Source organism: Oncorhynchus kisutch, linkage group LG1 (assembly GCF_002021735.2).
Source record: "Oncorhynchus kisutch isolate 150728-3 linkage group LG1, Okis_V2, whole genome shotgun sequence".
Taxonomy (NCBI): Eukaryota; Metazoa; Chordata; class Actinopteri; order Salmoniformes; family Salmonidae; genus Oncorhynchus; species Oncorhynchus kisutch.
In genome coordinates, this window is record NC_034174.2 from 52,664,721 (window position 1) to 52,688,063 (window position 23,343).

The 23,343-nt window shown below is 43.8% G+C and overlaps 1 protein-coding gene across 6 annotated transcripts in view; it reads left to right on the top strand.

Moving 5' to 3' along the window:
- The window catches only part of tox2 (TOX high mobility group box family member 2), a 136,465-nt gene that overhangs the window by 58,687 nt on the left and 54,435 nt on the right, over window positions 1-23,343 (top strand). For all 6 annotated transcript variants that reach the window (XM_020483878.2, XM_020483857.2, XM_020483847.2 and 3 more), the window contains one exon: window positions 11,361-11,420. In XM_020483878.2, coding sequence (XP_020339467.1) covers window positions 11,361-11,420 — 60 coding nt within the window. The remainder of the gene's footprint in view (window positions 1-11,360; window positions 11,421-23,343) is intronic.

Sequence of the window (23,343 nt, forward strand, 5' to 3'; positions counted from 1 at the left end):
TGGTTCTTTACCCTGAAAGTAGCTACTGCTGGCTTAAATTAGTTGAAGATTATAGTGTCAGTTTAAAGAAAACCATACCATGGATTACTGTTTCTCATGGCTCATAGACTACTTTCAGGGTGAGGAACCATTTAACATCAAGTTGTTAAATATACTGAACTTCCTCTTTCACGCTCGTAGAACAGCACACAGTGCTGACCACAACAGTGCTAGTCAGTCTGAGTGGCCAACAATCCTTATCTAATGGTAGCAGAGACAACACTGTTGGTAGCAGAGACAACACTCCACAGCATGTGGTTGTGTCCCAAACGGCACCCTATTCTCTATTCCGTGCACTACTTTTGAGCAGGGCCTATAGAGATCTGGTCTTAAAGTAGTGCACTAAAGAAGGAATTTGATGCCATTTGGGACAATGGAAATGCCTCTGCCTCAATACACGAAAACACAGTAGCTCAGTGTGCAACATACATGGCCATTGTTTCCCTGCTCCGGGTAGTGTTAAAATCACCACTGTCTGGTGGGAGTCTTACTACTGTTTTGGTGTTGTTGTTTTAGCTTCTCTAACTCTGACAGGTTCAAGGGATCATTGTCTTCAACTGGGATGACAGGTTGTTTTCAGGATAAAAAATAAATACATCTCTCCTCTCGTTCTTTCTTTTCCTGGTTGATTTGGAGAACTTCCATAGTCAATTATGTAGAGAGTGAGAGATGGAGTGTGCTCCAACTGCCATATTTTGGTGTGCCATATTAATATTGCATGAGCACTATTCTGTACAGAATATCTAAGAGACCGCCTATTAGAGCCAGCAGAGGAAGAATACGATATGGTGTGTGTGTGTGTGTGCATGTGTGTTTGTTTCTGTGCACACTGGTGATCCTAGGAGGTTGTCGTTATAATTAATATTATCCAGATTTATTTTGGTGTCATAAATAAGAATGAATCATTTTTGTTTGTTTTTGTTTAATATCGCTGTGTTTGTTTATCTCAATGTAGTTCAGATGGCACATCCATCTTTGTTTCCAACGCAGCATGAGTGCAACTCTATGGTAATTGGCATAGAATGGAAAATGTCACTAAACAAACAGACAAACAAAATCATATGCAAACAGATACTATCCGTAAATAGGTGAACAGAGTGATGTTTTTTTTCTTCTCTCTCTCCATGCGAATCGGCAGAACCAAACAATCTGGTTTAGGATCATGAAAATAATTACGCTCTACCGTAATAATAGTGATATATAAAGGATTTGTCACGGCGTCACTATATTTGCTGTTTGGATTAAGATCAATGGTATACAGTGTATACAGTTGCGGTCAACACTACAGTCCTCCTTGGTTAAGACAATTCCTACGGGTTCTCTTGGGGTTAAAGACATGTCCTCCGACTTTTCTTGGGGTTTGGCATGGATGTGGGGGTCGTAGTGGCTGTTTGGGTGGTAATACTGAACTGGCTTCAGTAGTTTAGCAATAGCATAGCGTCACAGACCTGGGTTCAAATACTATTTAAAATAATTGTATATACTTTATCTGTACTTGATTACAATTGCGTGGCTTAATGGACCAATTACATAAACCCAAAACTGCAAACCCCACCCATCCGCCACTCCAGGCAGGCTAGAGCAAAGGCTTACAGTATTTGAAATACTTGTAACACTATTCGAGCCCAGGTCTGCATCACACAGAAAGCACCACAGTGCTTTAAAGAGATCCCAACACCACAGTAAGACACATTAAACTGACTATCGGAAGCTAGCGGAAGCTAGCAGAAGAGCCATACCAGTGTTCCCAGTCAATCCCCCCTAGTAGAGCCAGCCAAACATTGAAATCCCAGCACAGTAGGCTACAGAGAGGCTGGTGTTTTGGGCCATGTGCCTGACAAGCGCTTCAATGACTTTACAGCACCAGCTGGAATTTTTTAAAGAAGTCTTTAACCGCGATTCTCCTCAGTAATATCATTGCTCACGCCTCAAAGACTCTGGATTAAGGCCCACTTTCCGCCGCTGAAATGTAACAAACGTGTGAAAAAAACATCACAGCCAAAACCATGCAGCCAGGAGAGAGGAAGTGAGATGGGGAGGGAAAGACAGATGGAGAAAGAGAGAGATATAGAGAGAAGGAGTACATGGGGGGATGGATAGAAAGAGAGAGGGAAAGGGAGAGGAGAGAAAGGATATTTGGTAAGAGAGAAAGTGGGAGAACGGGAGCTAGAAAGACTAAGACGGGGTTGGGAGAGATGGAGAGTGAGATGGATAGATAGAGAGAGAGAGAGAGAGAGAGAGAGAGAGAGAGAGAAGAGCAAGGATAGAGAAAGAGAGAGCTGAGAGGTGCCCAACACCTCCCCCTCTGCCAGATGTATTAATGTAGTCGGCTTTCTCTGAAATTCAAATGGCAAGAAAAGGAGAGAGAGAAAATGAAAAGCAGCAACCCGTAGCAAAGAGATTGTGGGGGGGGGGGGCATACTGCACCGAAAAGACCTGCCATCTATCTATTAGTGCTCTGTAAATATTACATGAGCTCCACATTCACTCACTTGTTTGGCATTACTTCCACTGGATGGGTATATTATTTTAGAAACTGTGCCTTGTTTATAATGATACGTGACCTAGTTCCAGGCAGCTAGCTAGCTCTCTCTCTCTCTCTCTCTCTCTCTCTCTCTCTCTCTCTCTCTCTCTCTCTCTCTCTCTCTCTCTGTGAGATCTCAAATGGATGTCCCTGCTGAACAATTACAAAGCAAAAGAAACCCAAATGGAGATGTTTGTAGAAAACAACATGTGTGTAATTAAGGCTTAATGAGTCCTTGTCAGGGTGGAATGTGCAATTAGATTGGTAATAGAACATTCGGCCTGATTGCCAGGCAGCGATGGCTTGCTGGATGAGAAATAATCAGCAGCGCTGCAGCATTGAATGCAAAATTATGAGGCCTATTGATAAGAGAGGGAAGAGAGTGCAGTACTGTAGGATACATTTCCATGTAAATGTAGGAGTGATAGGTAAGACAAGAGTGCTATATATGTATTGAGAAAGGCTGTGTTGTACAGCATAAGGCTTTGAAATTACAATACGGTGTTGGTGCTTTGGTAAACTGGTGAACATGTAGAGAGTGTGGGACACTTCCGTTGTAGACCTTTCATTTGAAGTGCATTTTGATGGTACACAGTGCACTAATGATGGATTTATTTTGTAGGTGATATGGGTATTTTTTATGTATCTAATTAGCATTTTGAGCATTTCCATGCATCATACTGTTTCATATAATTATTCTTTGAGACTGAATGTTAGATTTGTGTAACGGTTTTCCTCCTCTTCTGAGAGGAGGAGTAAGAAGGATCGGACCAATATGCAGCGTGGTAAGTGTTCGTCATTTTATTAAACTGAACTGAACACTACAATACAAAGTAAACAAAAAGAACAACCGAAACAGTTCCGTCTGGTAACTAATACAAAGACAGAAAACAACAACCCACAACCCATAGTGGGAAAACAGGATGCCTAAGTATGGTTCTCAATCAGAGACAACGATTGACAGCTGCCTCTGATTGGGAACCATACCAGGCCAAAACCAGAAATACAAAACATAGAACAACACATAGAATGCCCACGCCTACTCACGCCGTGACCAAACTAAAAGAGAGACATAAAAAAGGAACTAAGGTCAGGACGTGACAATTTGGGTGTTTGTGTAGATAAATAAAGTTGGGTGTTTGTGTAGATTAAAACAATGTATTTTCTGTAGGTGATATATCACCTTAGAATCAAATTAAATGATCAACCAACATCAAACAGATCGCTCATGAAGATGATTATGTGAATGCCAGATGTTGATCTTGTTGCAGTCCTTGACTTCCTCTTCAAGTGATTGATGCCCCTTTTTTTTGGTCAAAGTCATTCAAGCAAAAGAACAGGTATCTAAGTAACTTTTTCCCTTTTCCCTCCTTTCTCTCGCAATGGACCCCTTAACGTTTTTCCACTTGAGTTTTCTGAAATTGCGCTTTGCCTTGTAGACGGAGCAGAACAGTGCACAAAATATGGTTGGGCTATTTCTTGACTATTCCCTTGAAGAGAGAGAGCCTTTGTTGCCTTCCTTTGGGACTGCCCTTGAAATTCTCCTATTGTGCCTTGCATGATATAATGCAAGCTGGTTTAACAGATTTAATGGAATCCAAATGGCACCCTATTCCCTATTTAGTGCACTACTTTTGACCATGGCCTATATAGGGTATAGGGTGCCATATAGGACGCGGGGACTTGGTTTTGTGGCCTTTATATCAAGACACCAGTCCACCACAGTTCAGCCATGACCAACCCTTCGGCGTAAATTAATGAAACACTCGATATACCTCAAAAAAGCAGGTTGCTATGCGCCTGATTGAAGTACGAGTGAAGGTTTTGTTTCGGACGCATGTTCAGGGTCAACGTTTTGAGACACATTTTGACTGTCTGATCAATCTATTTGCACACAAATGGCATGTTTATGGTAATTCTGTTTCAATTCTGTTTCCATTCCACCTGGTTTATGAGTCCGTGTTTCGAAGCGTAGGTTGGGTTCAAGGTTGATGATGTGTTACTTGCTTTGTTTTCACTGTGTCCAATTGAGCACAATGGCGTGATTGTGCTCGGCCATCTGTAACTCGACACCTACACAGGGTCAGAGGTGAGATATACGTGGATTTTGCTCGGAAGCGATGCATTTCAACCCCATGGTCAAGTGTAACCCAGTAAACCACCAAACCTACTCAATAGCACCCATTCACATGGACCACAGAAACTGCATTCCACAATAACTCATCATCCAGGTTTTCGAAAACGTTCTAATTTTCAACATAAAGGGGCCTATTTTCTTATTCTTTCTTGTGTAAAAAAAAGAAGAAAGAAATCACTCTCATTATGAGCCGAGTCAGTCGAGGTGTAATTTGAGGAACGACCGGCCTCTCGAAAACCCTCCATGTGACTGACAAGACAGTAAAAAGGAGCATTAAACCTAGATTAATATTATATCACAACACTGATAGTAGCAATTAAGCTCATCATACGAGAGAGACTGAGCGTCACCCGGGATCCATTGGACCGGATGGTTAAACACAATCCCCTGCCTAATGCAGCTATTTCTCCTATTTCTCTCCCGTTTCTCTGTGCTTTACATGCTCACGCACGATTTGTGTTGATGTCTCTCTTTCTCTCGCTCCCATTTGGCCAGGTTTGAATGTTTATCATCGGAGGGTTTTCTGCTGTTCCGATTCATTTCTTACCCCTTCAGTCGATTAAAAAAAACAATTATGTTCCTCCTCAGCGGAGTTGCGCGGCTCCACGTCTTAGTTTGGCGTAATGAAGACCATACTTCATCTGTATGGCTTTATCACCAGGATGAATGGGATCGTAGGGTGGAACACACCTGGGTTCAAAGACTATTTAAAATCTTTCAAATACTTTCAGTGATTTCTTTTAGCGTTGCCTGGAATGCCAACTGGGCAGGGCTGCACAGTTATGAGTGTTCTATTGGTTTCATTGCACCAGGCAAGCTAATCAAGCCCAGCTAAATGATTTCAGATACTATTTGAACCCAGGTCTGGGATGGAAGGGGTGTGGCAGTTCAGGTCTTTTATTGCAAAACAAATATGACAGTTGTATTTGTTATCTTTATTGGACGTTGTCTTTGCATGTGGTGTTGAATAGGACACACGGTTCACACAGATGCGTGAATACACATATACAGTACACACACACACACACACACACACACACACACACACACACACACACACACACACACACACACACACACACACACACACACACACACACACACACACACACACACACATATATATATATATATAAGAGCAAACAGCATATACAGGATGGCAAACATAGAACACACACACACACACAGCAAAGCAGAGAAAACATACTGCAGAGGGAACACACAGTCAACTGATCCATATCTGCTTCATTGAAAACAGACCATCCCCTTAGACCTTCAGTGCTATCTGCCAGCCTCTGAATGCTCTAATGACCAGCGTCCTGACACAGGTATTTTGACTGGTGCCTGTTCCTATTTGCACTTTGACTGACAGGCGATTAGTCACGTGCCCTGTGGAAAACCATGGAGTCACATTCGAGCCTCACGAAAGAGAGTCTGTCTAAAATGAAAACATACGTGGCTGCCGCAGCTACATGTATGCCCTGTATGAATGTGTAGTATTGTCTACATCACATGGTTGGCAGCCATCTTGTTGAGCCTTTTTGTATTGGCTGCCGTGCTGTCCATGTATGCCATTTTGATGTACAACTATAGATTGGAATGCTCATTTGTGGCTGGGAGCTGTGTGATAGGTTGCGTTCAACTGTTGTTCCATAACCTCAGTGCTAGTGTGCACTTCAAACTGACAGTGGCTTGGGTTTACACAAACAGCTGCCTATTTATAGCTACTCTCTCTATGTGCTTTTTAGCTCGGCAAACTGGAGTGCTTGGTGTCAAATGTGTATCAGTTGTTTGAACAAGCTCTCCACACCATCACTGCTCTGGGTTTTAACCAAGCATTCTGTTGTTTCCCACTCACTCAATCTCTGTCTCCCCCCCCTAGAAACTATAGCTTTAAAATAAAATACAATAACCTTCATCATATTGCGTTACTTTATATTATTCCATTACATTGATTATACGTGGGTAACACTTTACTTAAAGTATAGTTAACCAAATTACAATATGAAATATTGGTTTCCAGTCTATGGACAAGGTATGACAGCAAGCCATGCTTTGGTTTAATTTCCTTAGCACTGTTTCCACATTCTAACATTTTAGCATTTGTGGCACAAATCACATTCAAGTCATATGACTGATACAGTTGCAGTCGGAAGTTTACATACACTTAGGTTGGAGTCATTCAAACTAGTTTTTCAACCACTCCACAAAATTCTTGTTAACAAACTATAGTTTTGGCAAGTCGGTTAGGACATACTTCTTCCAACAACTGTTTACAGACATATTATTTCACGTATAATTCACTGTATCACAATTTCAGTGGTTTACATAAAGTGAGTTGACTGTGCCTTTAAACAGCTTGGAAAATTCCAGAAAATGATGTCATGGCTTGAGAAGAATTGACATCATTTGAGTCAATTGGAGGTGTACCTGTGGATGTATTTCAAGGCCTACCTTCAAACTCAGTGCCTCTTTGCTTGACATCATGGGAGAATCAAAAGAAATCAGCCAAAAATTGTAGACCTCCACAAGTCTGTTTCATCCTTGGGAGCAATTTCCAAATGCCTGAAGGTACCACGTTCATCTGTACAAACAGTAGTATGCAAGTATAAACACCATGACACCACGCAGCTGTCAAACTGCTCAGGAAGGAGACGCGGTCTGTCTCCTAGAGATGAACGTACTTTGGTGCGGAAAGTGCAAATCAATCCCAGAACAACAGCAGACCTTGTGAAGATGCTGGAAGAAACAAGTACAAAGTATCGATATCAACAGTAAAACGACTCCTATATCAACATAACCTGAAAGGCCGCTCAGCAAGGAAGAAGCCACTGCTCCAAAATCGCCATAAAAAAGCCAGACAACGGTTTGCAAATGCACATGGGGACAAGGATCGCACTTTTTGGAGAAATGTCCTCTGGTCTGACGAAACACAAATAGAACTGTTTGGCCATAATGACGACCGTTATGTTTGGAGGAAAAAGGGGGATGCTTGCAAGCTGAAGAACACCATCCCAACCGTGAAGAACGGGGGTGGCAGCTTCATGTTGTGGGGGTGCTTTGCTGCAGGAGGGACTGGTGCACTTCACAAAATAGATGGCATCATGAGGCAGGAAAATAATGTGGATATATTGAAGCAACATCTCAAGACATCAGTCAGGAAGTTAAAGCTTGGTCGCAAATGGGTCTTCCAAATGGACAATGACCCCAAGCATACTTCTAAAGTTGTGGCAAAATGCCACAAGTGGCCATCACAAAGCCCTGACCTCAATCCTATAGAAAATGTGTGGGCAGAACTGAAAAGCGTGTGCGAGCAAGGAGACCTACAAACCTGACTCAGGTACACCAGCTCTGTCAGGAGGAATGGGCCAAAATTTACCCAACTTATTGTGGGAAGCTTGTGGAAGGCTACCCAAAACATTTAACCCAAGTTAAACAATTGAAAGGCAATGCTACCAAATACTAATTGAGTGTATGTAAACTTCTGACCCACTGGGGATGTGATGAAAGAAATAAAAGCTGAAATAAATCATTCTCTCTACTATTAATCTGACATTTCACATACTTCAAATAAAGTGGTGATCCTAACTGACCTTAGACAGGGAATTTTTACTTAAATGTCAGGAATTGTGAAAAACTGAGTTTACTGTATTTGGCTTAGGTGTATGTAAACTTCCTGTGTATATAGATAAAAAGTAACTAAAAAACATCCAGGTATAATTCGTTGTGATGCTGCTATAATGCATTTTTAGCCTTGTGATGACATAATTTTTACATATTTTGTTACGTTACATTTTGTTACTTAAAAAATTCAATTAATTTTTTCTTTTTATAACAAATAAAAAACTGATATCACATTTTCCAGTGATTACAGCCTCGAGTCTTCTTGCGTATGACGCTACAAGCATGACACACCTGTATTTGGAGAGTTTCTCCCATTCTTCTCTGCAGATCCTCTCAGGCTCTGTCAGGTTGGATGGGGAGTGTCGCTGCACAGCTATTTTCAGGTCTTGCCAGAGTCCATGCTCTGGCTGGGCCACTCAAGGACACTCAGAGACTTGTCCCGAAGCCACTCCTGCGTTGTTTTGGCTGTGTGCTTAGGGTCGTTGTCCTGTTGGAAGGAGAACCTTCACCCCATTCTGAGGTCCTGAGTGCTCTGGAGAAGGTTTTCATCAAGGGTCTCTCTGTACTTTGCTTCATTCATCTTTCCCTCGATTCTGACTGGTTTCATCAGACCAGAGAATTTTGTTTCTCATGGTCTGAGAGTCTTTAGGTGCCATTTGCAAACTCCAAGCAGGCTGTCATGTGCCTTTTACTGAGGTGTGGCTTCCGTCTGCCCACTCTAACATAAAGGCTTGATTGGTGGAGTGCTGAGAGATGGTTGTCCTTCTGGAAGGTTCTCCCATCTCCCAGGTTCTCTCATCTCCACAGAGGAGCTCTGTCAGAGTGCCCATTGGGTTCTTGGTCACCTCCCTGACCAAGGCCCTTCTCCCCTGATTGCTCAGTTTGGCCGGCCAGCCAGCTCTAGGGAGAGTGTTGGTGGTTCCAAACTTCTTACATTTAAGAATGATGGAGGCCACTGTGTTCTTGGGGACCTTCAATGCTGCAGACATACCTTTCCCCAGATCTGTACCTCGAGACAATACTGTCTCTGAGCTCTACTGACAATTCCTTTGGCCTCATGGCTTAGTTTTTTTGCTCTGAAATGCACTGTCAATATTAGGACCTTATATAGACAGGTGTGTGCCTTTCCAAATCATGTCCAATAAATTGAATTTACCATAGGTGGGCTCCAATCAAGTTGTAGAAACATCTCAATGATGGTCAATAGAAACAGGATACAACTGAGCTCAATTTCGAGTTCCATAGCAAAGGGTCTGTATACTAATGTAAATAAGGTATTTCAGTTTTTTTTTTTTTTGTAAATTAGCAAACATAAAAAAATAAGTGCTTGGTCATTATGGGGTATTGTGTGTAGATTGATGAGGGGGAAAAAGGATTTAATCCATTTTAGAATAAGGCTGTAATGTAACAAAATGTGGAAAAAGGGATGGGGTCTGAATACTTTCCGAATGCACTGTATATAAATATCACAAACAATCTCCAGTTGCTCTGAGAGGACCCATGTCATGTGTGAAAACACCAATAACTACTCAATGCTACCCTTGCTCTCCATTCATTTCCTGATTGAGAACTCAGAAGCACTCATGGCCTTTTCTCCCTTCTTACCGATGTAATTGAAGAAATTGATTTAATTTTACTTGCAAGTGTGTAACCATCATCCAATGATTGTGGCCCACAGACTAATGGTTCCCTCAAGGAGAACTCATTATGCTGAAAGCATCGAGTCTATCTAAAGGATGAATATGCGAGTGATGAGAAGTAGGGAGACAAATGATATAGTGCTAGTTATTGCCGTCATCTAGCCTCGTACGGTAGCAATGGTGGGTTTGACAGCACGTCAAATGGAACGACATTGGAATACATGTACTGTAAAGCCCATTGCACATATTTCCCACCCCTACTGTCAGTATATCAGTTTATAATACTAAAGAATGGTTTGTTACATCTCTCCACTTTGGAATCAATTCTACAGGTTCAAAGGCTTAACTTTGGCTAATATCCTTATGGACTGGCCTGTGGTTTTTCAGCCTCTACATTATACAGTAGCTTCCATTGTTTAGCCTATATCTCTTCCAGTTTGAAAACAGTGTAGATCTACGCTACAGTACTGCTCCACCAGAATGTAATGACCTTACTGTACAGCCGTGGCAGCTCTACAGGCCCTTTTGGCTGACTTCCCCTCGTGTGTTTTGCTTTCTCATAAAAGCCGAGTGCCAACTAGTGGCAGACAGAACAGAGAGGCCTCTGTGAAGTGTGAAGCATTCCAAGCCGCGACCTCTGGCTGTGACCCGAGTGTTAATCACCGCTACAGCGAGAACGGCCACCATTGGCCTCCACTAACCCCCTTTGCCCCTCTCACGCCCTCCCCCACCCACCACACTAATCAACCGCCATCCCCCTTTGCTCAGGGGCAAGCTGTTGTTCGCCCACCCTGCCCTGGCCCGATGGAGGCTTCTCTCTGGCGGTCTTTTTTTCTTCTCTCTGTCGGAGTGTGAAAGTGCTAAAGGGCCGTTGTGCCCTCTTGGCCTCCGTAGGGCCCTGACTGCCGTTTTGTGTTGTGTTGTGTTTGTGCTGGTGTGATTAGCTCTCCGGCGTCCTCATCAACACCTCGCGTGACACACAAGGCAGCCCAAGTCACAGCCGAGTCTGACACACACACGGACTGAGGCTCGCACACACACATACACTTTATCACACACATACACACACAGACACAAGCACGCGCGCGCACACACACACGCACGCACGCACGCACACATACACACACACACACACTGGGGTTGCTGCAGGCAAGCGGAGCAGTGTGAGTTTCACTAGTCTGACTGGTCTAATTATATGGGGCTCTAATGAACTGTAATTACTGACATCCACAAGAGCCACTGAGCCAGTGTGGTTTAAAGGTGACTACTATGGAGTAATTTGACTCGTTCAAAATGGTTTCTGTGCCCTGACTGATTTTTCTATGCGCTGACTGATTTTCTTTCTATGAACTGACTGATTTTTATCCCACTCTGTTTGTCTGTTTTTCCCTTACAGTTTGATGGTGACAACATGTACATGAATGAAAATAACCAGGAGTTTCTCTCCCCAAATCAGGTGAGTTGGCATTTTTCTTTTTGTTGATGAAACACCTGCTTCCTTTTTTTTATATGTCTGGACTAGAAAATGACCAGACATGCCTCGGATTTGATAACGTCTCACGGTGGACTGAAACTAAAGCTACTATTCTACGTTCAGGGTTATTCAAATCACAGCCTCAAAGTACAGGGCATTTGCTGGTTTTTCTGATCCATACCTGGTAGTTCATTAATCGATTGTCATTAAATGGACAGAGATTCCACTCACATTGGGTAATAATTAGACTTGAGATCATCACGCTTAACTCATATTCTCACATTGTCCCCCATTAACATAAATGTATTGATTCACGCCAAAGTCTTGAGTTGCACGCGCTTATCTCAACTCTGAATTGGCCCGAAAGTGTTCAAGGTCTGAATCAGTTCCCGATTAGAAGAAAACTAAACCAGCGTATGCTCTGTACTATAGTGCATTGTATCGCAGCTGGGCTAAAACACTTGGGTGTTGCGTTTGAGCTGGGAGATTTGTTGAATTTCGTTGTAAGCCTCACTGCCATACAAAGCAGGGAGAGGCACTTGTCCTTGTCAATTGCAATCACTTGAGTGGGCCAAGAATATCTCTATCAGATCACACTGCACTGTTGTTCTAACTTATAGAGATGGTCATACCCTAGAAACACAACATATAGAACATATCCACACAGAGTTTCTAAACTCAGAGGCACAACATTGTGAAACGTCTGGGGACGCTTGTAAAACAGACCAAGCAGACCGGGCCGGGGTTTGGGGTCTGAGATGTCAATGAGAGAAGTTCAACTACTTAAGACATTGGCTCAAATCTAGGTTGTGCCTTTAGATTTCGAGAAAGTTAACAACAAAGGGGGGTGGGGGGGGGGGGGGGGAAATCACATGTTATTACTCCAACCTCGTGAATGTGACAAACTGACAAGTTTTCATTTTCATCCAAAACAACTTTATATCAAAGGATTGCCTTTGATTTGACGGCCTGCACGTACGCAGTTAGTCGCGAGATGACAGTTAGACCCGGTGATGTGTTTCTGCACATGTGGTTAGCTAGCCAATGCCGCCATCACGTCACCTACAAGCGTGAACGGGGATTTCTATTGAAGAGGCAGTTTCTGCCTCTCTTCACACTGTACTTTGATACCCATTAGAAATTCACAATCCTCTCCTGGCTTCAACTTCTCTATCATCTGTCTGTTGCATTTCCTTTTACTGGTATGTTCTTTTACCCTTTATCCTTTTTACTATATTAAAATGCATTTGGGTCAGTGGTTCTGGTGGGGGGGAAGAACCGACGCCTCCAAACTGCCTGAAACTGCCTAGATCATCTCGCTGTAATGCCCGTGTATCTTCGGCTAATCGGGCACGGTAATCTCCACTATCTATGGTGGTGGTTTCAGTTCGATCACTGTGATGAGTCATAAAGAAATGGGGTCAGATCTTCTGTCATGTCCACTGTTCCCATGCGCATAGACCTGACCCCAGTTAGCTGAGAGCATAGCTCTTTCACTCTCACTATATAGCTATCGCTCTCCCAGTTAGATCTCTCTCGCTCTCTCTCTCTCTCTCTCTCTCTCTCTCTCAGTTCAATGGGCTTTATTGACATGGAAAACATATATTTACATTGCTAAAGCAAGTGAAATAGATAATAAACTAAAGTGAAATAAACAATAAAAAATGAACAATAAACATTACACTCGCAAAAGTTGCAAAGGAATAGAGACATTTTAAATGTCATCGTATGCCTATATACAGTGTTGTAATGATGTGCAAATAGTTAAAGGGAAAATAAATAAACATAAAAATTATATTTACAATGGTGTTTGTTCTTCACTGGTTGCCCTTTTCTTGTGGCAACAGGTCACACATCTTGCTGCTCTGATGACACACTGTGGTAGTTCACCCAACAGATATGGGAGTTTATCAAAATTGGATTTGTTTTCAAATTCTTTGTGGGTCTGTGTAATCTGAGGGAAATATGTGTCTCTAAAATGGTCATACATTTGGTAGGAGGTTAGGAAGTGCAGCTCGGTTTCCACCTCATTTTGTGGGCAGTGTCTTCTCTTGAGAACCAGGTCTGCCTACGGCAGCCTCTCTCAATAGCAAGGCTATCCTCACTGAGTCTGTACATAGTGGAAGCTTTCCTTTTGGTTCAGTCACAGTGGTCAGGTATTCTGCCACGGTGTACTCTCTGTTTAAGGCCAAATAGCATTCTACCATTGCTCTTTTTTGTTAAAGTAATTCTCTTTTTGAAAGTAATTCTCTTTTTGTTTTCTCATGATTTGGTTGGGTTTCATTTTGTTACAGTCCTGGGGCACTGTTTCTGAACAGCGCCCCAGGACCAGCTTGCTTAGGGGACTCTTCCCCAGGTTAATCTCTCTGTAGGTGATGGCTTTGTTATGGAAGGTTTGGGAATCGCTTCCTTTTAGGTGGTTGTAAAATTCAACAGCTCTTTTCTGGATTTTGATCATTAGCGGTATCGGCCTAATTCTAGTCTGCATTGTTTGGTGTTTTACGTTGTACACAGAGGATATTTTAGCAGAATTCTGCATGCAGAATCTCAATTTTGTGTTTTTCACATTTTGTGAATTCTTGGTTGGTGAGCGGACCCCAGCCCTTACAACCATAAAGGGAAATGGGTTCTATAACTGATTCATGTATCTTTAGCCAGATCCTAATTGGTATGTCGAATTTTATGGTCCTATTGATGGCGCAGAAGGCCCTTCTTGCCTTGTCTCTCAGGTTGTTCACAGCTTTGTGGAAGTTACCTGTGGCGCTGATGTTTAGGCCGAGGTACGTATAGTTTTTTGTGTGCTCTAGGACAATGGTGTCTAGATAGAATTTGTATTTGTGGTCCTGGCAACTGGATTTTTTTTTGGAACACCATTATTTTTGTCTTATTGAGATTTACTGTCAGGGCCCAGGTCCGACAGAATCTATGCGGAAGATCTAGGTGCTAGAAACTGTTGTATGCCCTCCTTGGTTGGGGACAGAAGGACTAGGAACATCAGTAAACAGTAGACATTTGACTTCTCTATAGCTCTCTCTCTCTATTTCTCTATTTCACTCCAACTTCTCTTGCTATTGGCCCTTATTTATTTCTGTCTTCTCTTTTTCTCTCCCTCCCTCCCTCCCTCCCTCCCTCCCTCCCTCCCTCCCTCCCTCCCTCCCTCCCTCCCTCCCTCCCTCCCCTCCCTATCTCATTTTATCTTTCCCCAGTTAGCTTTCTCTCTCCTTGCGCTCTGCCTCTATCTCTCCCTAGTTATCTCTTTCCCACTCTTCAACTTGTCCTTTCTCTCTCTATATCCTTCCCCTGTATCACCTTTTACCTATCTCTCCCCAGTTAGCTCTCTCTGTCTCCGTCTATCTCTCCCCAGTTAGCTCTCTCTGTCTCCGTCTATCTCTCCCCAGTTAGCTCTCTCTGTCTCCGTCTATCTCTCCCCAGTTAGCTCTCTCTGTCTCCGTCTATCTCTCCCCAGTTAGCTCTCTCTGTCTCCATCTATCTCTCCCCAGTTATCTCTCTCTGTCTCCATCTATCTCTCCCCAGTTAGCTCTCTCTGTCTCCGTCTATCTCTCCCCAGTTAGCTCTCTCTGTCTCCGTCTATCTCTCCCCAGTTAGCTCTCTCTGTCTCCGTCTATCTCTCCCCAGCTAGCTCTCTCTGTCTCCATCTATCTCTCCCTAGATGTTTCCCCTCCCTCTTCTCCTCTCTCTCGCCACCTGCCTCTTTCTTTCCCCTCTCTCTCTCTCTCTCTTTTCTCGCTCTCTCTCTGGCGACAGTCGAAACAGGGCTGATTAAAAGACAAGGTCAGGCCTCTGGCCCGGCCTCAACTAGCCCTTTGTCTGCCCAGGGTCACTCGCGATCGTCGTGGCAACAGTGTACAATAGAGTAACCAGCAGAGAGTGTCCCTTTACTCCGCTCTCTCCTAGCACCGGATCGATACGGCACCAAGCAGGGAACATGAGCTGCATCCCAAATGGCACGCCATTCCCTATATAGTGCACAACTTTTGACCAGGGCCCATAGAGTTCTGGTTAAAACGTAGTGCGCTACATAGGGAATAGGGTGTCATTTGGGACTTAGCCCTGACATGAAAACCCTCCCCAGCTATTCCTCTAGACTGGACTAAATGCCTGTGAGCTTGACTTTTCTATTGTAGCTTGCTCCTGGAAGGCCCAGGGAGTGCTCTCTCTCTCTCTCTCTCTCTCTCTCTCTCTCTCTCTCTCTCTCTCTCTCTCTCGCTCTCGCTCTCGCTCTCTCTCTCTCTCTCTCCCTCTGTCCCTCTCTCCCTCAGTAGACTCGAGTTGAAAACTCTTGCGCTGAACTGAACTGAGGTAGAAGAATATGAAGATATTTTGTATGTATTCATTCTGTGTTAAAGGCCCACTGTTCTATTTCCAGCCATTTATGATAGTCAATTGAATCCTTGATATATATTATATAGCCACTGATTCTTGAAAACATCACTTACAAATGCCTCATGGGCTTAGTACAACTGTCTAACCCCTTGAGTGGGCGTTTACATTTTTTTTTAAAGACACTGTCATTCTCCATATGACCTTAACTACAGTAAATTCCCTTTTTATGCATTTCCACCATGATTTAAATATTTGTTTAGCATAATAGACGTTTGGGGAAATCGGTGGGAGAGAGAGGGAGAGTATCAGGAATAATTACCTTAATGGAGGGACTGTTTGGACATGCAGCCCAAGTAGCTAGCGGAGATTATAATCTCGCAATTAGTGTAACAAGGTTTTATTGATTGGACCTGTTGTAGCGCCACGGCTGCCAAGTGGTCCGCTGGTTCTACATGCAGAGCGAGTGTACCTTCGCCAGTCATTCCGCTCTAACACGACGGCACTACCGCGTTCCTCGGCTTGGCTTCGCCTGCCTGTATGCGGTGCTGTGTCTGGGCATTAGCTGCATCAAATAAAAAAGCCTTATGGATCATGATTTGGATGGCCCGTTTGAAAGGCCTGATGATGAAGTGAAGCGCATTTTCTCTGACTCACTGTAGTAAATTACAATTACAGTACCCCCCCCCCCCCCCCCCCCCCCCCCCGTTGGTTTTTGTTGACGAAAGGCAGCCTCTGGCAATGTCTAATTTCAAGTTGGGGCTGCCTGTTTTCTTTTTTTACAAGTTGAAAATAGTTTCACTTTTTTTGGCGCATTCCATGTTTTGTGTTGTTCGGCTTTTGCATAGTATAGGTTTCAGAATCGTGTTTTTCATAAAGAAAAAATTAATTCACAGTGATTGTAATTGAAAACCATCCACTTAGGTATTGGAGACACACCCATGCCTTACAGCCTTCAACAGCTATCCACTCGTTTTCTTTTATCTCTGCACATGTATCTAATGACACATTGTAGACTTTGTGCTCACTCTGATTATGATGTCACATTCCTGGCACCGTATTCACATTATAGTGCACTACATTTGACCACAGCACATAAGTCTCTGGTCAAAATTAGTGCACTATATAGGGAATAGGCTGCCATTTGGGATAAAACCCTAGAATTATAGGAGCTCAAGTTCATTTTCCTCATTTTTCTAAATGAGATCGGTAATTCGCTAGTTGACCGCAACCCAATCTCCTGTCTGCGCGCCTGATTGGTCAAAATCGGTCTTGTGTGACTGACAGGAAATGCTCTGATTGGGGGAGACGGTATCATTGGATCGTTGTCGCTGATTAAAGCCGGTGCCGCCACAGTTTTGTAAACTCCCGCCATTTGGGGATCCTCGTCTGTGCCCACCGCCCCGGCCCTGCTGCTAGGAATTACCAGGCCGTCGCATTAGTTTGATTTACAGCTTCCTCTCGCTGTTTAGATTGGGTCTGGGACTGAGAGTGGCAGACTGAAAACCCTGCCCTCCCCCATCCTCTTCTCCTCCTCTACCCCCTCTACCTCTCTCTCTCCACTCCCATCTCCTACCCTCCTCTCCCCTCCTCTCCTCTCCCCTACTGCGCTCAACCACCCCCTCCACCACCACCACTACCCCTCCACCTCTCTCTCTCGCTCCCTCCATCTTTTGTGAAAATGAAAACAAAGAGCAGGCTGCCAAAATATTTCTGTGGCCGTTCGCTGACGAAGCAGGGTTAGGAGACAAAGCTAAAAAGATGTGCAGGCATATTTGTTGCTGCAACAAAAAGCTCCCCCTCTCTCTCTTTCTCTCTCTCCCTCGCCATGGCCTTTTTTTTTTGAGTGATTTGGAAAATGTCTCCCTTTTTCACCCATTAAAAGCCTTCTGTTTGTAATAGTTTACTGACACGGGACTGCAAATAAATGCACAGCTGTATATTTGTGTTTGGGCCCTTTGCCGTGCCGAGATGTCAATTTTCCATGTTGCCGTTAGGTGATCAAATGAATCTAATGGCAGCCTTAATGTGTTTTTGTAGGACTTTCAGAAAACCAGGCTTAGTCCCAAATGGCACCCTGTTCCCAAGTGCACTCCTTTTGACCAGGAGCCATGGGGAATAGGGAGGGAATAGGGTGCCATTTGGGATGCAGCCCAGTTGTTGATAAGGAGCCAGTCATTCAGGAATGCATCAGATAATATTTTCCACCCTATGCGATGAGAGATTTCTATTTACTGTTTGGGGTCGTAGAATGTTCTTAATTGTGTTCAAAGTTTTGCTTAATAACTAATAGTTTAACTTTAGTGAGACTTTTACACTGACAGCATCACATTAGATTCAAAGCTAGTGTCATATTAGCTCAAAGCAGGTAAATACATCCAAACCTTGAACGGAGTTATGAAGGGGTCTGTTATGGCCGTGGAGTCTTCATCCCAAATGGCACCCTATTCCCTATGGGCCTTGGTCAATAGTAGTGCACTATTTAGGGAATAGGGTGCCAATTGGGACGTGGCCATAGAGTGTGTGTACAATCATGGCTGAGGAATAAGTGGCTCATTCACGGTGGAGAGCTGTCCCCTCCCTCTGCATCTTGGAAAAACAATGGCACCATGGATCGAAACCCCAGACGTTTGCACCCGTTTTCAGCAGATGTGCCCATCGCCAATGCACAGCCACATTGACTATTGACTCCAGGCCTGTAAGACTGGGAGACACTTAAGAACCCAGTGATACCATGGTGGAAATGCTCGCTATTGTTGTGACTTATATATGTGCAAGTACTGTACACGCACGCATGCACACACACACACACACACACACTCCTAACAATCACCAGTGTAATACACATGTGTCCACACGACTGTCCTGTCAGCGTCCTCATTGTCAGTTTCCACAATTGTCTATAAATGACCAAAGATCCACCAACTATCTTTTCTGTGTGTTTTTTATTCGCCAGACATTTTAAAAAAACACGACAACAGCACAATTAGGCTTTGTCAGTCAGAATCAGAAACAGTGGCGTCATTGTTTTCGCACCGCACCAGCGTTGACCTTCAATGTGAAAAGAGTGTTGAAAAAATAGTGAAATTATAAAATAGAAATCCATATAAAAGAGCTGATGTCATTGGATTTGTTTATCGTGATGCACGGTGCACGGAACTCGTCGGCTGCGTCCCAATTAGCATCCTATTCACTACATAGTGCACTACTTTTGTCCACGGCCCAAAGGGCTCTGGTCAAATGTAATGCACTGTATCAGGGATAGGGTGGCATTTGGGACACTTCCATCGACTATACAGCAGCAGTAGCCCTGTTAAGCCTATCAGAAGAGACAGGGCAACCAATGAATAAAGTAAAAAAGATTCCTCCTCTGGAGAGAGATGGCTGCTCTCTATAAGAAGCGACAAGGGGGATACTGCAGAAATAATATGTGTGCCAAATTTGACTTTATAATGCTGAATGCCTCCTGTCAGGCAATACGTTTGATTAAGGTCCTCATTTGAAATGTTGAAATCATATCCCTCCCTCCCTCCCTCCCTCCCTCCCTCCCTCCCTCCCTCCCTCCCTCCCTCCCTCCCTCCCTCCCTCCCTCCCTCCCTCCCTCCCTCCCTCCCTCCCTCCCTTTCTTTGACCCCTTCCCCCACGCCTGTCACCCACGTCAGTATCAGAACGTGTGTCACAATCTCTCTCTAATTGACTCTTCAAAACCTGAGCTTTGTTTTTGTATCTGATCATTTGTTTTCTTAGCATTCTTATGATAGCAATAGCGAAGATCGTGTTTGAGCTTACACAGTTCACACTGCGAAGCATCTGCACACAATCACTATCGGAGGGGTGAGCGAATTAACTGAACTCCCTGTCCACTGCTTCAAGTCTGAGCTAAGAATACAATAGCGAACGCTTATTAAATCTAGAATCTATTTCTGCTAGCTAGGCTAACATCTGCCCCCATCATTCTCCAATTCAAATTCATCCAACTTTATTTGTTCTTTATTTGTCCATCTTCATTAATCCCATTCCATTGTCTGCACAGTGTCTCCTCTCTGCCCAGTCTTCTCTGCGTTTCGTCTGGGAACGTTTGAACAACGTTTTGTTCCACTCCAATGTACAGCAATAATGACCTGTTAGTGATGGGATAGCCCCAACCTCTCCGAACATCCTCTTCCAGTCAAATCAAAGTGTCATTAGAAGAAGGGAGAGAGAAGTAGAGAGAGACAACCAGAGAGAAGGAGAAAGAGACACGGAGAGAGTTCTTTGTGTTGTTTATTATTGAATAAACCTCACTCCATGTAACCCCAGCATGTTGTGCAATAGCTCAGCTCCCCTAACTCCGCTGTTGTTGTGCCACTTCAAATTAGTCACTCCCGGGGCAGCCTTCTATCTTTGCCAAATGCATTAGTACGCCATTCCGAACTCATACCGCCTAGGGTTAAATGCAAATTATATCATTTCTGTCAGCCAATCAAATCAGAGTGACCCCACGACCCAGGAGATGAGTCCTGTGCGTAATGAAATATGACATGGCACAAAAGGCCTGATTCTAATCGCAACCGACATATGATCAGATGACTATGACCTCATGACCTTGGACGAGGAGTGAGGAGTGAGAAGCTGGGAGACAGAGGGAGTAGGGGGAGATGTGAGAGGGAAAGAGGGGAGAGACAAGAGGAAGGGAAGAGACATAAAATAAATAAACGATTGCAATTAGCACGGTTGTTTAGTAATCAACTCATTTCTCTAGGATGAAATGGACCGTATCTGTGCTTAAGAAAAAGGGACATTTTGTCATTTTGTATCTGTCATCGCCTTTCATTCTTTAGGCCTTGTTAGCATTGCGAGGCATTGTCATATCTGAAATAGCCACAGCCAGCATTGTAGCTACTAGATATTTTTTGTGGCTATTATTTCCTAGATGAGCCCATGACACTGTGTTGGGGCTGGAGCGATGCCTCACTTTCCTCCTCAGACAGAAACTTAGATCCACGGTTTCAGATTCCGCAAATGTCCAAATAGTAACAGAGTGACGGGTAAATAATGTAGCTAGTCTGTTTGGAGAGAGAGAGATGGAGAGATGGGAGAGAGAGATGGAGAGGGAGAGAGAGGGATGGGAGAGAGAGAGAGAGAGAGAGAGAGAGAGAGATGGAGAGGGATGGGAGAGAGAGAGAGAGATGGGAGAGAGAGATGGAGAGGGAGAGAGAGGGATGGGAGAGAGAGAGAGAGAGATGGAGAGGGATGGGAGAGAGAGAGATGGGAGAGAGAGATGGAGAGGGAGAGAGAGGGATGGGAGAGAGCGAGAAACAGAAAGAGAAACAGAGAGAGAGAGATGGAGAGGGAGAGAGACAGATGAGAGAGAGAGAGAAACAGAAAGAGAAACAGAGAGAGATGGAGAGGGAGAGAGAGGGATGGGAGAGAGAGAGAGAGAGAGATAGAGAGAGAGAGATGGAGAGGGATGGGAGAGAGAGAGAGAGAGATGGGAGAGAGAGATGGAGAGGGAGAGAGAGGGATGGGAGAGAGCGAGAAACAGAAAGAGAAACAGAGAGAGAGAGATGGAGAGGGAGAGAGACAGATGAGAGAGAGAGAGAAACAGAAAGAGAAACAGAGAGAGAGAGATGGAGAGGGAGAGAGAGGGATGGGAGAGAGAGAGAGAGAGAGATGGAGAGGGAGAGAGAGGGATGGGAGAGAGAGAGAAACAGAAAGAGAAACAGAGAGAGAGAGATCGATGGGATGGAGAGAGAGAGAGAGAGAGAGAGAGAGAACCTGGGCCGGTCTCACTCTGTTACTCTGAGGAGGCTCTTTGTGGTGTGTTGATATCCTTGACATGATATTGTAGCAAAAGAACACAGCTGATGGCTTTAATTAAAGCCTGTATTATGGCTGGGAGAGAGGGACAGATAAACAGAGAGAGAGAAACAAACATAGGGGAGAGGGTGTTCCACGGTTTGAGCTGTCTAAACAGGACACACATGGACTTCTTAGCTCACGGTGATGCTGTTGAGTTTCCAAAATGCAAAGCATGACATCACCCAGTCGTGGAGAAGGACGGTTCCATATCGTCATACAGTATATTGTCGGGTACATTATTTTCTCATAATATTTCCCAATATCTGCACATGGAACAGACCTCCCTCTAAAGTCAACAGGGGTGATGTAACCCCCCTCTACTCTTGTCCATGGCATCATTTGCGAGGCGTAAGCTTTCTATGAGGGGAATGTCAGCATGAACGAAAACGGATGAGGCACCCAAATTCTTCCCCAAGATAACCCTCCCTTCCCTCCTCCTTTCTTTTCTTGAAAAACAGGCCGTATGGAAGCGAGAGATAACTATGACTTTGTTTTCTGCACTCTGGGTGGTGTGGAAAGGGGAAGAGGGTGGGTGTGGGGTGTAAGCATAAATCACAATTTGACAAACCTCTTCCAATAGGCAGATAAGTGCACATTAGTGGTGAGGCAGATCTGTCATCATCATCACCCCACCCCAACGCCCCAAACCCCCTGTGCTGTCGGTCAGGCCCTCAGCTGAATCGCTGAGTTGGGAAGTCGAAAGTCTCCTCTCAAACTGTGTCGTGAGTGGAGGCGCTGCCTTGACATAGTTTTCTTTTCCACTGACTCATCTAGTTAGCGAGGTGTATATAAGAACAGATAGATGGTATATACTGATGGAAATGGCTGGATTTAAATGGGTTGGGGGGGGGGGGGGGGGGTCTGGGGTTTGCCCCCCCCCCCAGAAGGAAATATCAGCAATTAATATGTCCATTTTGAAACAAAACAGTATGTATAGTAAGCCGCATCCCCACTTACTGTAGCAGTTTTTCACAATAAACTTGAATCAAAACAAATTGTCAAGTAAAATGACTACTACATATAACATATCAACAATCAACTCATCACTCATAATCTTAATTTGTGACCATGATAATACATTTATTGTGTATGATACAGACTTGATGTGGGGCTCAGTTGGTTAGAGCATGGCACTAGCAACATCAAGTTTGTGGGTTACAATTCCGCTGGTACCACCCATACGAAGACTATTATAAATCGCTTTGGATTACGCCGTCTGATAAGTGACATATTATATACTACATTATGATTCAAGTTTCTTTCCTTCATTCCTTTGCATATACAGTGCATTCGGAAAGTATTCAGACCCCTTGACTCTTTCCACATTTTGTTTACGTTACAGCATTATTCTAAAATGTAATAAATCGTTTTTTCCCCCTCATCAATCTACACACAATACCCAATAATGAAAAAGCAAAAACAGGTTTTTGAAATGTTTGCAAATTTCTTAAAAAAATAACAACAAAAAGACCTTATTTACATAAGTATTCAGACCCTTTGCTATGAGACTCGAAATTGAGCTCAGGTGCATCCTGTTTCCATTGATCATCTTTGAGATGTTTCTACAACTTGATTGGAGTCCACCTGTGCTAAATTCAATTGATTGGACGTGATTTGGAAAAGAAACACACCTGTCTATCTAAGGTCCCACAGTTGACAGTGCATGTCAGAGTAAAAATCCAACCATGATGTTGAAGAAATTGTCTGAAGATCTCAGAGACAG